This window comes from Jaculus jaculus, chromosome 4, assembly GCF_020740685.1.
Source record: "Jaculus jaculus isolate mJacJac1 chromosome 4, mJacJac1.mat.Y.cur, whole genome shotgun sequence".
NCBI classification, from domain to species: domain Eukaryota; kingdom Metazoa; phylum Chordata; class Mammalia; order Rodentia; family Dipodidae; genus Jaculus; species Jaculus jaculus.
In genome coordinates, this window is record NC_059105.1 from 17,751,697 (window position 1) to 17,765,822 (window position 14,126).

A 14,126-nucleotide genomic window follows, 5' to 3' on the forward strand; every position below is an offset into this window, starting at 1 on the left:
GATGCACAAGGTGGTACATGCATCTTGAGTTTGTTCGCAGCTGCTGGAGGCCTTGGCGCACACATTGCGGCCCCCCTCCCAATGTGTCTCTCTCTCTGCCTTTCTCTCAAATAAATAAAAATATTTTTTAAATTATAATCAATATCTATTTATTTATTTACAAGCAGAGAGAAATGAAAGAGAGACAGAGGTGGGTGTGCCCGGGCCTCCAGCCACTGCTAACAAACTCCAGAAGCATGTACCATTATGTGCTTCTGGCTTTACGTGGGTCCTGGGAAATCAAACCTACATCATTCAGCTTTGCAGGCGAGCACCTTAACTACTAAGCCCATCTCTCCAGCCCTGTTAAGTGTTTTGCTAGTTCTCCCACCCAGTATTGAAGCTTGAACCCAGGGCATCACATAAGCTATTTACTTAAGAGTTGAAGACTAGAGAAATTGTTTAGCTATTAAGGCTCTTGCCTGCAGAGCCCAAAGACCCAGGTTTGATTCCCCAGTAGCAACATAAAGCCAGATGCACAAGGTAATGCATGCACCTGGAGTTTATTTGCAGTGGCTATAGGCCCTGATGCTCCCATTCTCTCTCTCCCAAATAAATAAATGAGTTGAACCACTAAGCTGGCACTCACCATCTTTCTTTTAGGGTCATTCTTGAGTTGCCCAGGCTGTCCATTAACTTGATACCTTCTGGGCTCAGCCTCCCACAGGTAGCTGAACTGTAATTGCAACATCATGCCCAGCAAACCATAGTTCATTTACATAGCGAAATTTAAGTTATTTTTTCCTCTTTCTTATCTTGTAATGTCTACCTCATAGTGTTGGCAGAATTAAAAATATCAACCAGGGTTGGGTGTGGTTGCGCATACCTTTAATCCCAGCACTCAGGAGGCAGAGACAGGAGGATTGCTGTGAGTTCAAGGCCACCCTGAGACTACATTGTGAATTCCAGGTCAGCCTGGGCTAGAGTGAACTCTACCTCAAGAAAAATAAAAACTTAAAAAAAAAATCAAGCAGGGTGCTGGGGAGATAACTCAGCAGTTAAAAGTGCTTGCTTGTAAAGCCTGTGGACTGACTCAGTTCCCCAGTCACCCATGTGAAGCCAGTCCCAAAATATGGCACAACTGGCATTCCATTCGCAGGAGCAAGAGACCCTGGCATGCCCGTACACATGTGCAAATAAGTAAATAAATAATGCAGCCCAGCGTGGTGGTACACGCCTTTAATCCCAGCACTTGGGATTCAGAGTTAGGAGGATCGCTGTGAGTTCAAGGCCAGCCTGAAGTTAAGCACTTAGAACAGTTCTTGTCAGTATAGTACCAAGTAGCCATTGCTACCTTTGAGTTTGTGGGATTGGTTCCCTCCCACTTGAAGTTTTCTTCTTTCTTTCTTTCATTTGTTTGTTCTTTTGTTTTTGTTTTTCTCTTAACAGGGTCTTACAGTGTACCTTAGGCTGGCCTTGAACTCAAGCCAGGCCTTGCCCCCCCTCCCCAAGCACTGAAATTATAGGCACAAGCCACCACATACAGCCAAGATCCAGCTCGCTAACTTTTATGTTTCTAATTGACTGGCTTTCAAAGCTCTGTGTGTGTGTGTGTGTGTGTGTGTGTGTGTGTGTGTGTGTGTGTGTGTGTGCGCGCGCGCGCATGCGCCCATTCCCTAAGAGGATAACGTAGAGGACATGGTAGGAGTCAGAGCAGGACTCCCTCCACAGTCCAGACTTGTGACGAGAATCTGCTGATTTCATTGTTGGACATATTCCTTTGGAAACTTTCTGTTGAATCAAGGATTGGAGGTTAAAATTTTCCTTTTATGCTGGTAGTTCTCTAGTTTTGGTTCTCAAAGTCAACCCTTTATTTTGCTAATGAGAAAAAAAGCTCCTGAGAAATTAATCATTTTTCAGTTGTCAAAAAGCTAGTTAATGTCAAAGAAGCCTCCTACCAATTTAAGTCTTCAGTAAGTACATAGATTTAATTGTGGGTATGACATTTCTGCATTGAGATATGATAAAAGCTGAAAGAACCAAGTATGCAAATGATATGTCCTTTGCCTCTTTGCTGTTATTTATCACCATGCTAAAAGCCAGTATAGGTAATCCTTAATTTAGCATCACATTATTGATACTCATCAGTTTTAATTCTTAAAAGTTCCTGTCTATAGAGAAAGAAGTTCTAGATCTGCCCTGATGGTTCCCTGATGAATTCTAAGGACTCCGGATTAGATTTATGAGCTCTGCATTGAAATAATCAGCAGATTCTGCCTTGGTGGTGTACACAGAAACATTCACTATGGCCTGACTGGTTTATTCTGTTCATGGTATCTCTTTTTTTCTGCAGGTGGTCATAATGTCACAATCTCCTTACAGTCCAGGACTGGTCATACGCATATGCCTTCCGTGGTTGGCGTCCTTGTCTTTACCCAGTTCTGGTTCTGGTTTCCCCTTTCACATTTCCTGTCACTGGCTTATACCCCAACCTGTGTCATTGGCCTTAACAAAGACCTAAAGGTACGTTTGTGAGAACAGGCTTTGTAGTGTGTCCTATTTATATTGACCACCCACTCATGAAGATTCCTGTGAAATTTTAAAGGTGTCTTTCTCTGAGGGCATGTTCTCCTTTCAAGTTGAGACTTTTCCTTGTAGAGTATATCAGTAGAAGTTTTGAAAGTCAAGTTTTCTTGCTAGCTGTATAACATTGGACAAATCTTTTGAGAGGGAATGGTAAGAGAAGGCTTAACACAGACATAAAGAGGCTTCATAGACCGTGCTGGGAATTTTTGAGACGGGGTCTTGCTATACCACACAGGTGGTCCTTAAACTCATGATCCTCCTAGTGTTTCCTGAGTACTGAGATAACAGGCCTGCACTACCACACCCCGCCTACTCTTCATCAGAAAGACTCTTAAAAGATTTCAAGAAGGTTGAGCCTCTCAGGAGGCAGAGGTAGGAGGATCGCCGTAAGTTCAAGGCCACCCTGAGACTGCAGAGTTAATTCCAGGTCAGCCTGGACCAGAGTGAGACCCTACCTTGAAAAACAAAAAAAAAAAAAAAACAAAACAAAAAAAATTTCAAGAAGGTAATGATTTGAGGTTTGCATTTTAGAAAAGTCATTCTGATGTCAGTAGACAACCTGTTATAGTATTTATGCAATGACCTAGACAAGGAAGAATGAGGACTAAACTGCCATTTTCATTAATAAGGAATGTCAGTTTGAGACAAATGCACAATTCAGAGTTATGTGCTATTAGAGGAACTGACTGGAAAGGAATTATCAGTATAGGGAGCAGTAACATAGGATAACCTTTTAGTGTGGTAGAAAACAGATGAGGAATTTGGGAATTTGAGAAAACACGGCTGGTAATGTGGGTTAAAGACTTCAGGTGCTGCATGTTCTGCCATCACTTTTCGTCTGTCACATCTTTTAATGGCGTTTGTGGCTAGGTTTTCAGTCCTGTGACCTGATGATTCATCTTCTTCTTCCTTAAAGGTCACCAACTTCTTGAACCTTAAAATAACTATTATCTGCTCATCCTTGTTCAACTGTTTTAGTAAATTTTCATAGTGGAAAAATTATAAGCTAAAAATTGACTGTTTTGCCAGGCGTGGTGGCGCACGCCTTTCATCCCAGCACTCGGGAGGCAGAGGGAGGAGGATCACTGTGAATTTGAAGCCACCCTGAAACTACATAGTAAATTCCAGGTCAGCCTGGGCTAGAATGAAACTCTACCTCAAAAAAAACAGTGTGTGTGTGTATATATATATATGTGTATGCTGTATATATATGTAGTCTTGGGCTAGCCTCAAACTCACAGTGATCCTCCTACTTCTGTCTCCCGAGTGCTGGGATGAAAGGCATGTGCCACCACTCCCGTCTTTATAACCATTTTTCTTCAATGCAAGAGAAAAATATAAGTTAGCAGAATTTCTCAGTAAGTTATGTGAAGCTGACTTTCAGTTTGGCCCAGGTTAGAAAATATGGTTATATGGCATGGAAACTATAAGATGTCAGTGTGGTACAAGCAGTGGTCATGGGAGCTTGGTAAGCAGAATTGTCAGAGTACAATTTATAAAAGCTATGTCAGTTTATTCTGAGGCTCACAGGATGACTAGGACTTAACCCACTGAAGTAGAATGGGTTGTCAGAAAACATTAGGTAAAAGATGCTTGTTCAAAGCCAGGCGTGGTGGCTCATACCTTTAATCCCAGCACTCAGGAGGCAGAGGTAGGAGGATCACTGTGAGTTAGTTCAAGGCCACCCTGAGATGACAGTAAATTCCAGGTCAGCCTGAGCTAGAGTGAGACCCTACCTCACAAAAAAAAAAAAAAAAGATGCTTGTTCGAAAACAGAACTTTGGGAACTATAGGAAATAGCAAATAATTCTGTAAAGCACTGAAAATTAATTCAATAAAAGGAAACATGTTTTTCAAAGAGTGATAGCACGAAATAGCTCTATAATTGAACCTGTGATTTGCATGGAAACTTCCCATCGCCCTTTGCATCTGTATGCTTGTTAGAAACATAGATTACATAAATCTTGATAATGATTATTTTCATGGAGGAGCAAAAAGCTGTTTTATTTCTTTAGATGCCGAAAGTTCAGTATAAATCAAATTGTAAACCATCCACATTTGCATATCCTGCCCCTCTGGAAGTACCAAAAGAAAAAGAAAAGGAAAAGGTATGTTCTCTGAGCAACATTTCTTATTGTTTATTGCTGTTTTGGATGGCATTGCTTTAAAATTACTTGTGTATTTGTGGTGCCATGTGTATGTGCAGTGTGTGTGTAGATGCACATGCACTGTGCACACACACGTGGAAGCCTGAAGAGAACATTAGGTGTCCCACATTGCTCACCCTGTGTTTCTTTTCTTGCCTTGGTGCTCCAGTCCTGTCACAGGAGTCACAACTTGGGAATCTCCCTGAAAGTCTTTTCTGCTCCTATCAGTATTTTATTTTTGAGATTAAAGGTGTGTGCCATCACACCCGGTTCAATTGTTTTATCATTAGTTTGACTTTAAAAATATGGTGTTACCTTTTTTTTTGTTTCCTTGTTTTTCAAGGTAGAGTTTCACTCTAGACCAGGCTGACCTGGAATTCACTATGTACTGTCAGAGTGGCTTCAAACTCGCGGGGATTAAAGGCATGTTGCCATCATGCCCAGCTGTCATTACTTTCTATGTATAATTTTTCCCTAAAACTGCAGAGCAATACCCTATGTACATATCATTATTCGTTTCATCTGTTCTTTTATCTGATATGCATTTAAGGATATTTTTTCTCCTCCCCCCTTTTTCAGAGCATTTTTGACATGACACTACTATAGATAGACTAGAGTGGAAGTCTTTATACCTATACTTTTACTCTTGTATAAGTTTATCCATTGGTAAAAATTTAGGTATGAGATTGTTCATAAGTATTAACTAATTTGCCTTTCACAATTAACCAGGTTTTGTTTGTTTGTTTGGGGGGGGTTGGGTTTTTTGTTTGTTTGTTTGTTTGTTTGTTTTTTCGATGTAGGGTCTCACTCTAGCCCAGGCTGACCTGGAATTCACTATGGAGTCTCAGGGTGGCCTTGAACTCACGGCGATCCTCCTACCTCTACCTCCCAAGTGCTAGGATTAAAGGTGTGCGCCACCATGCCGGCTCACAATTGACTAGTTTTTATGAGTACATTCTCTCTAATCTATAATAAAGATGAGTGCTTGTAGAGCTGCACTTACCTATGATTATGCTCAGTGAAATTATTCTTTCACAGCACTTTTGTCTGGGAAAGTAATTCTTTATTGGAGAGCAGACAGTTGTTGGTTGGTTGTTTGAAATTTTGTGTGATAAGTATATAATTGACCAGTTTCAAGGCTATCAGGTAATGAATATCCTTCAACAACATCTTGTTTCATCAGCTACATTTCAGACCTCCCCCCTCCCCCTGGAGTCTGAAACACTGTTGCCTTTTACAGCTGTATTACCAAGTTTCACCTTAGACTTCAGTGAAACCCCCATGAAGGAAGATAGGTTCTGGCTAACTACTCACCCGTTGTACAAATCCATTACAAGGTCTATAGTCATGAGAACATCTATGTCCAGGACTGGGAACAATTTTATTTTTGCGCTGCTTTCCCTATAAAACAAGCGTGTAGGCCATCAAATCTGTGTCTCAGAAGTATATAATAACAAATTCATATTCAGGATAGGTTACCAAGCAGAAGACTAGTTATATTGGACATAGCCTGCAGGAGCTATGACAGTAGTAGCAAAATATGTAAATAGATGTCTTGCTTGCTTTCTCATTCTCCTGTTACATTGTTGTTTATAATATTTGCTGACAGGAAATGGGGAATTGTTATAGTGCTATGTTCTCTTTGGGCTTGTATCTTAGTGTATAAATAAGAAATTATAACAGCTTACTCTTTTGACTGTTCCCTAGGTTTCTACTGCTGTATTATCTATTACTGCCAAAGCTAAAAAAAAGGAAAAAGAAAAAGAAAAAAAGGAGGAGGAGAAAATGGAAGTGGTAGGTATAACTTAGTGTTTAATTTACCTCTGTCATGATCCTGATTCTTCATTAATTCAACACTAATTATTTACTTTGCTCTTATCTTTTTAAAATAATTTTCTTTCTCCAGCAACAGAATCGTATAATCATATAATTTTATCTGAAAAGGACTCTAGACAATTTTATCTGTGTTATCCTTTCTTGTTGCTGTGACAGAATACCTGACAGAAGCAACTTAAGAGTTTATTTTGGCTCATGGTTTAAAGGGATCCAGTCCCGTCATGGCAGGGAAGGCGTGGTGGCAGGGGCTCTGTCTGTGGCAGTGAAAGCTTACTGAGTGGCTTGCTCACAGCTTGGCAGGTAAAGAAGCAGAGAGCTCAGTCTGGGAGCTGATGGGCCTAAAACCCTCAAGCCTTGTCCTTTCAGCCCTACATTTGCCTGCTAGGCCCCAGGTCCAAAATGTTCTACAACCTTCCCAAACTGCCACTTGCTGGACACCAGCTACTCATTTACATTCAAACCATAACAATAGCCCTTTGTGGGATGATAGAGGGGTCCAAATCAAGAATGAGTTCCTAGAGAAAATTATAACTAAAATAGGTTTTGAAGTGTTGAATAGAGCTTTAAGCAGTGTCTTGATAAAAAGAGGCTGTTTCAGGCAACTAGATTATCATTTGTTTAAATAGACCCTCTTTTTCTGATCTCTGCCACTAGAAAAAACTTCTCATCCTTTAAAGCCAAGTCAGACACTGCCCTCACCCTAACTGGGCTGAGTTGCTTTCTCTCCTCTGTCTGTGGAACCATTCCGGTTGTCTACCACTACCTTTTATGCCTAATAAATGATCAGTCCTGTGGGACAAAGTAAACCTTGATTGAATTGCCTTTTCCCCTCCTAGGATGAAGCAGAGAAAAAAGAAGAGAAAGAAAAGAAAAAAGAACCTGAGCCAAACTTCCAGTTACTGGACAATCCAGCCAGAGCTATGCCTGCCCAGCTTAAGGTCCTAACCATGCCAGAAACCTGTAGATACCAGCCTTTCAAACCAGTAAGTTACTGATGGCTCTTGTCTATATTTGTAATTGGTTAGTAATCTGTAGGGATAATTCCCCTCAGTTACGTACAGATTATTAGGGATATAACTATAGAGCCAGGCATACTGGGTTTGAATCTTTACTCTACCCTTCATCGGCTGTGTAGCCTTGGCCCAGGTACTAAATCTCTCGGCCTTAGTTTTCCCTTCTGTATACCAGAAACTATCCTCTATAAACTTTTTTTTTCCCCAAGGTAGGGTCTCACTCTAACTCAGACTGACCTGGAATTCACCATGTAGTCTCAGGGTGGCCTTGAACTCATGGCGATCCTCCAACCTCTGCCTCCCGAGTGCTGGGATTAAAGGCATACACCACTGTACCCAGCTTTCCTCTCTAACTTTCTACCACAGATCAAATGAGTTAATACACAAGCAATGAGAACAAGTGATCATCATCATCATAATTATTCTGCTGTCGTGGACATAATATATTTTAGTTATGAAAGGATCTTTATGACATTCAACTCCAAGGCAGAATATTTCATGTTCAGAATATGTACATACATATAAGGTACTTGTCTCATTACTGTGACAGAACTCAAAGGGAGAATTTATTTTGGCTCACAGTTTGAAAGTCCATCATGATGGGACAGGCATGATATGGAGTTGAAATGGTGTGGGAACATGTGGTTGGGGCTTCACATCTCAACCAACCAGAAATCAGAAAAAAAAAAAAAAAGGCTCTGGAAGCAGAGCTGGGCTAGAACACTTAAGGCCCATCCTATGTCTTCTAACTAGCTAGGCCCTACATCACAAAGGTTCCACAACTTCCACAGCAGTGCTGTCAGCTGAGGACCACTTGAGTGTCCAAATGCCATGAGCATTTGGGGGACATTTCACATTCAAACAATATGAAGAAATTTTAACATGATACTGTGCTTATTGTCTAAGCCATAATCTATCACGTGAGGTCAGGTGTGGAATTTTCCAATTGTGGTGTCAAATTGTTAGCTCAGATGTTTAGAGAGACTATTAGATTAAGAGAAGGAGAAGGAAAGAAGAGAACATCAGAGAGCTCCTGCCTTGTGGAAGGCAGGAACAGGTAGGGAGCCCACGTGAGAATAAGAGTCCCTCCATCTCAGCCCAGTGAGGCTGAGGCAAGGGTAGTTACCAGAGCAGGGATCTGGAAGTTCAGAAGTAAACAGCCAAAAAACCAAAAGCAAACTTTTTAAGGGAGAGAGTTAAAGATTGTTTGGTGTCTGTAGAAATTCTTAAAGGCATGCCAGCTTTACCAGCATGGCGGGGCAGGGTCCTGGTGACCACAATCACATTCGGTTCAGCGGCAGAGATGTTTGCACACATGTGAACCATCACGCTCTTGCCTCTTTGCCTTCCCAGTAATGTGCTTTGTCCAGATGTGCCTGCCTCTGTTGACTGATGTAATTACAGAGAGCAGCTTTCCATTTCCTTCGTCAGAGGCAAGCAAATAGAATAAGATTAGCATGCCAGAGATGGGTGAATAGTTAGGGATTTGTATTTACCTTCTGCTAATATGTTGAGGCAGGCTAATAGAATTGCTACTACAGTCTTCTTTCCCATCTGTTTTTTCCTGGGCTTGCAGCACAATGACTTGTAAAGTGAAATACTCACATGTCTGTTACTTATATTTCTCCATGGTTCTGCAATTGCTGGTGAAAATTTGGCGTTTTATTTGTAGATTCTCTTGAATCCAAAATGATGGCCATCTAACAAATATAGTATATATTAGACCAAGGTGCTTCTAAAACTATACTGCATCTACATGTCAACTGGAGAGCTTACTAAAATGCATATCAAGGGTAGGGCCAGCTTTCCCCATTTTTAACAAGCTCTGGAATGATAACGATGCTACTGTTCCAAGACCGTTATCTTGAATAGCAAGGCATTCAGAACCCCTGTTGGGACAATGAACATTATGCTTACAATCAATCTAGGCTCATATTCAATTCTCTGGCTGGAAAATACTACTAAATTGGAATGCAGCATCCAGTAGAGCAGCATCACAATGTTACACCAGGCACAGCCACAGGACTAAGATTGTAATAAGTAGAGAGTTTTGTTTTGTTTTGTTCTAAGGTAGGGTCTCACTGTAGCCCAGGATGGCCTGGAACGCACTCTGTAGTCCCAGGCTGGCTTTGAACTCATAGTGATCCTCCTACCTGTCTCCTAAGTACTGGGATTAAAGGTGTTCTGCTCCCTTCCTCTTGTGTGTTTACAGCTCTCCATCGGAGGCATCATAATTCTCAAAGACACCAGTGAAGACATCGAAGAACTGGTGGAACCTGTGGCAGCACATGGCCCAAAAATCGAGGAGGAGGAACAAGAGCCAGAACCTCCAGAGCCGTTCGAGTATATTGATGATTAAGAACCAGAGGTGAGTGTTCAACAGAATTAACTTACAAACAGCCTCTTTGTAGAGACTTTTCAATTTTTTGTGTGCTGGGATTGAAAATGTGTGCCATCATACCATGCCTGGCTGTGAGAAGACTTTCTTGAGGACCGAAGCATGAGACTTGCATTCTAGAGCAAGCTCCCTTTCTCCTGATGGAACTGTGAAAAGTTTGCTAACCAATCACTTTGGCAGAATCCTAAGCCTAAAAAATAGAGTCAAAGAAGAAAGAAAACCCCAAGACCATTGTGCACCTTTAAATCCCAGCACAGCACTCGGGAGGCAGAGGTAGGAGGATCACTGTGAGTTGGAGGCCAGCCTGAGACAACATAGTGAATTCCAGGTCAGTCTGGGCTAGAGTTGAGACCCTGCCTCAAAAAAAAAAAGGCCTGTAACCAAACTAAGCATGGTGGCACAGGCTTACAATTACAGCACTGGGGAAGTGGAGGCAGAGAATCTGGAGTTGAAAGCAGTTTCAGCTCCATAGCAAATTCGATGCCATTCTGGGCAACATATTTCCCAACTGACATAGCTTAAGTCTAATTTGTTTAGTGATCAAGGTGATAGAGTTGATACGCTCCTTGTATGAATCAGTTAGTTTGTGGGTCAGCATTGGTACATGAGTAACACTGTTAATAGCAGGTATAGGCCTCCCAATCACTTTTCCTGTCTGTTACATTCAGCATTAAAAGTTTTAACATTCATTGATTCAATTAATTTAACATCTTGTGTACTTAAGACATACTAGTTAGAGGGACTTTGGGATCAGTTAAATATACCAAAATGTTTTTCCAGTTGGAAAAAACATGATTATTATGTAATTTGTTCAGACAATATTGATTCAAAAAGTTGAGAAAAAAGAGGTGTGGTGGCACATGTCTTTAATCCCAGCATTTGGGAGGCAGAGGTAGGAGGATCACTGTGAGTTCAAGGCCACCCTGAGACTACATAGGGAATTCTAGGTCAGCCTGGGCTAGAGTGAGACCCTACCTCGAAAAACCAAACAACAAAAGTTATTTAAAAGTATGTTTTGGGCTGGAGAGATGGCTCTGCAGTTAAGGTGCTTGCTTGCAAAGCCTAAGGACCCATGTTCAATCTCTCTTCAGATCCCATGCAAGCCAGACATACAAAGGTAAGGCAAGTGCAAGGTCACACATGCCCACTAGGTGGCACAAGCATCTGGAATTCCAGTACAGTGGCTGAGGACCTGGCGCACCAATTCTCTCTCACTGTCTCTAAAAAGAAAAAAGAAGGCGGGCATGCTGGTGTACGCCTTTAATCCTAGCTCTCAGGAGGCAGAGGTAGAAGGATTGCTGTGAGTTCAAGGCCACCCTGAGACTACATAGTGAATTCCAGGTCACCCTGAGCCAGTGAAACCCTACCAAAAAAAAGTTTACATATGTTTATTTTTTATTTCTTTTCTCATTTTTTAAAATTTTTGAGAGAAAGAGACAGAGAATGGGTGTGCCAGAGCCTCCAGCCATGGTAAACTCTGGACACATCTGCCATCATGTGCCTTCAGCTTATGTGGGTACTAGGGGATTGAACCTGGGCCCTTAGGTTTCACAGGCAAGTGCCTTAACCACTAAGCCATCTCTCTAGCCCATTTCTTTCTTTTTCTTTCTCTTTTTTTTTTTTTTTTTTGAGAGAGAGAGAGAGAAAGAGAGAGATTGGGCATGCCAGAGCCTTCTGCCCTTGCAAATGAACTCCATATGCATGTACCACTTTGTGTGTATGGCTTTACATGGTACTGGGGAATTAAACCCTGCCTCAAAAAGCCAAAAAAAAAAAGAAAGAAAAGAAAAAAAAATGAAATAAAGAATGGCGCCAGCTTCTGCCTCTTACCGCGTTTTCTTTCCTTTCCCAGGATCTCATTTCCTCACCTGAAGATTATCCTGGCTCACACTGAAATGCCTCTGAGGAAACTCAAGCTGAGCCCTACTCACTGCATGTACCATTGCCTCTGAGCTGATCGTAAGCAGCTTGTGTCCCAGTCTTTGGATGAAGAGAAGATATATGACTAGTGTGCTCTTTCACAGAACTTGGTTTTCAAATAAATATATTAAAATCTCCAGATAAGTCTTACTGGTTTGTTTTTCATCCTGAGTTTTTGGTTTGTCGAGATAAGGTCTCACCCTAGCTCAGGCTGACCTGGAATTCTCTATATAGTCTCAGGGTGGCCTCGAACTCATGGCAATCCTCCTACCTCTGCCTTTTGAGTGCTGGGATTAAAGGTGTGTGCAACCATACCCAGCTTTGGTTTTTTTGTTTGTTTGTTTTGGTTTTTCAAGGTAGGGTCTCACTATAGTCCAGCCTAACCTGGAACTCACTATGTAGACTCAGGGTGGCCTTGAACTCACAGTGATCCTTCTACCTCTGCCTCCCAAGTACTGGGATGAAAGGCATGCGCCACCACGCCTAGCTGCTTTGTTTTTTCTTGTTGTTGGTTTTTGTTTGAGAGAGAATTGGCATGCCAGGGCCTCAGCCCCTTATGCCACCTACTGGGCATGTGTGACCTTGCACTTGCCTCACCTTTGTGCATCTGGCTTACATGGGATCTGAAGAGTAAGAGGAAAGAGAGAAAAATGAGCATGCCAGGACCTCCAGCCACTGTACATGATCTCCAAATGCCTGTGCCACCTTGTGCATCTGGGCTTATATGAGTACTAAAGAATCAAACCGAACCTAGGTCCTTTGGCTTTGCATGCAAGCACCTTAACTGGTAAGCCATCTCTTCTCCAGCCTTTTTTTTTTTTGTCTAAGACTTTTTGTTGTAATGAGAGGGAGAAGGGCAGAGACAGGAAGGGAGGGGGTGCATACACCAGAGAGAGAGAGAGCAAAAAAGGAGGATAGAAAAGGGTGGGAGGGGGAGATGCCTGCACCTGGGTGACTTTTTTTCTGAAGCAGGGTTTTTTACTGCAGCCCAGGTTAACCTGGAACTCACTCTGTAGCCCAGGGTGGCCTAGATCTCACGGTGATTCCCCTACATTAGCCTACTGAGTGCTGGGATTAAAGGTTTGAGCCACCATGCCCAGCTGATTTTTTGACTTCTTAAGAGATAGTTACTGAAGCACTCTTACCCCTGACACTCCCCTGCAGTGGTGGGGATTGAGCCTAGGGTTTTGTGCATGCCAGAAAAGTGCTCTACCACTGAGTTATGCCTCAGAAGATAGGCTCTTTACCTCAAAATTCTCCTAAAGAGCTCTAATGTAGTCATCTGCCCAGTCTCGTTAGGTCCAGGTCTAAAGGTTACTACCCTCAAAAGTGGCTCTATATAATTAATTTCATTGCATTCCCTCCTTTGTAAGTTCCTTGTTTCTTCAATATCAAATGATTCTATAAAAGACATTATTTCATTTCCTGGCCTCTCATTAGCTATGCCCTTCCTGTTCAAACTCTTAATGTTGCTTGCATTTCAGACAGTTATCTCTCTAACATTTCCCTAATACGTGGAATGTTCAAAAAAACAGAAGTCTCAATGATGTCACTGTCCAAAACGGAGTAGCTTGGGAAGGGTGGTATATCCCCTAGCTTGCCAACACTCCTGGCTTCCTTCCAGACACCAGAGCGGAGTGAGCATGAGGAGAGAGCTACAGCTCGGAGCCAGTGCAGGTGTCGCGGTTGGTGCTTCAGAGCACAGACTGCAAAGTCATACGGTCACTTGAATCTGGTTATGAGGAGACTGTCTGCTTTCCTTAGTTTTTTTAAACTAGATTCCCTAGGGAATGTAGAATAAAGTCTTCTCTGGACAGGACAGGAGCAAAAATGACATGTTCAATAGGAGAAACAAGGGGGACTGGCAATGGTTACCCCTGAGATGGCATCGGTGGCACACCTCTCCAGAAAGAAGGGTTCATACAGTGAAACCAGTGGAAGTAAATGGTTTGGTTTCTGAATTCAGACCTGATCTAGAATCCAGTCCTTGCCATATAGCTCTGTACCTACTAGAGCCCCTACCTCCCAGTTCCTGCCCTTGAGGCTGGAGAGATGGGTCAGCAGTTCTGAGTACCCAAGTTCCATTCCCTAGTACCCATGTAAAGCCAGATGCACACGGTGGAGCATGCGTCTGGAGTTTGCAGTGGCTAGAGGCCCTGGTGTACCCATTCTCACTTGCTCTCACTTGTTCTCTCTCTCTCTCTCCTCCAATAAATAAAATATTTTAAAAATAAAAAATTCTTGCCG

The 14,126-nt window shown here is 42.2% G+C and overlaps 1 protein-coding gene across 1 annotated transcript in view; it reads left to right on the forward strand.

Annotated features, from left to right (window-relative positions):
* Positions 1–12,018, forward strand: part of Psmd1 (proteasome 26S subunit, non-ATPase 1) — a 96,721-nt gene extending 84,703 nt beyond the window's left edge. The window contains exons 20-25 of the mRNA XM_045147534.1: positions 2,333–2,502; positions 4,581–4,673; positions 6,420–6,506; positions 7,385–7,531; positions 9,774–9,929; positions 11,812–12,018. Coding sequence (XP_045003469.1) covers positions 2,333–2,502; positions 4,581–4,673; positions 6,420–6,506; positions 7,385–7,531; positions 9,774–9,920 — 644 coding nt within the window. The 3' untranslated portion in view covers positions 9,921–9,929; positions 11,812–12,018. The remainder of the gene's footprint in view (positions 1–2,332; positions 2,503–4,580; positions 4,674–6,419; positions 6,507–7,384; positions 7,532–9,773; positions 9,930–11,811) is intronic.
* The last annotated feature ends 2,108 nt before the right edge of the window (positions 12,019–14,126 follow it).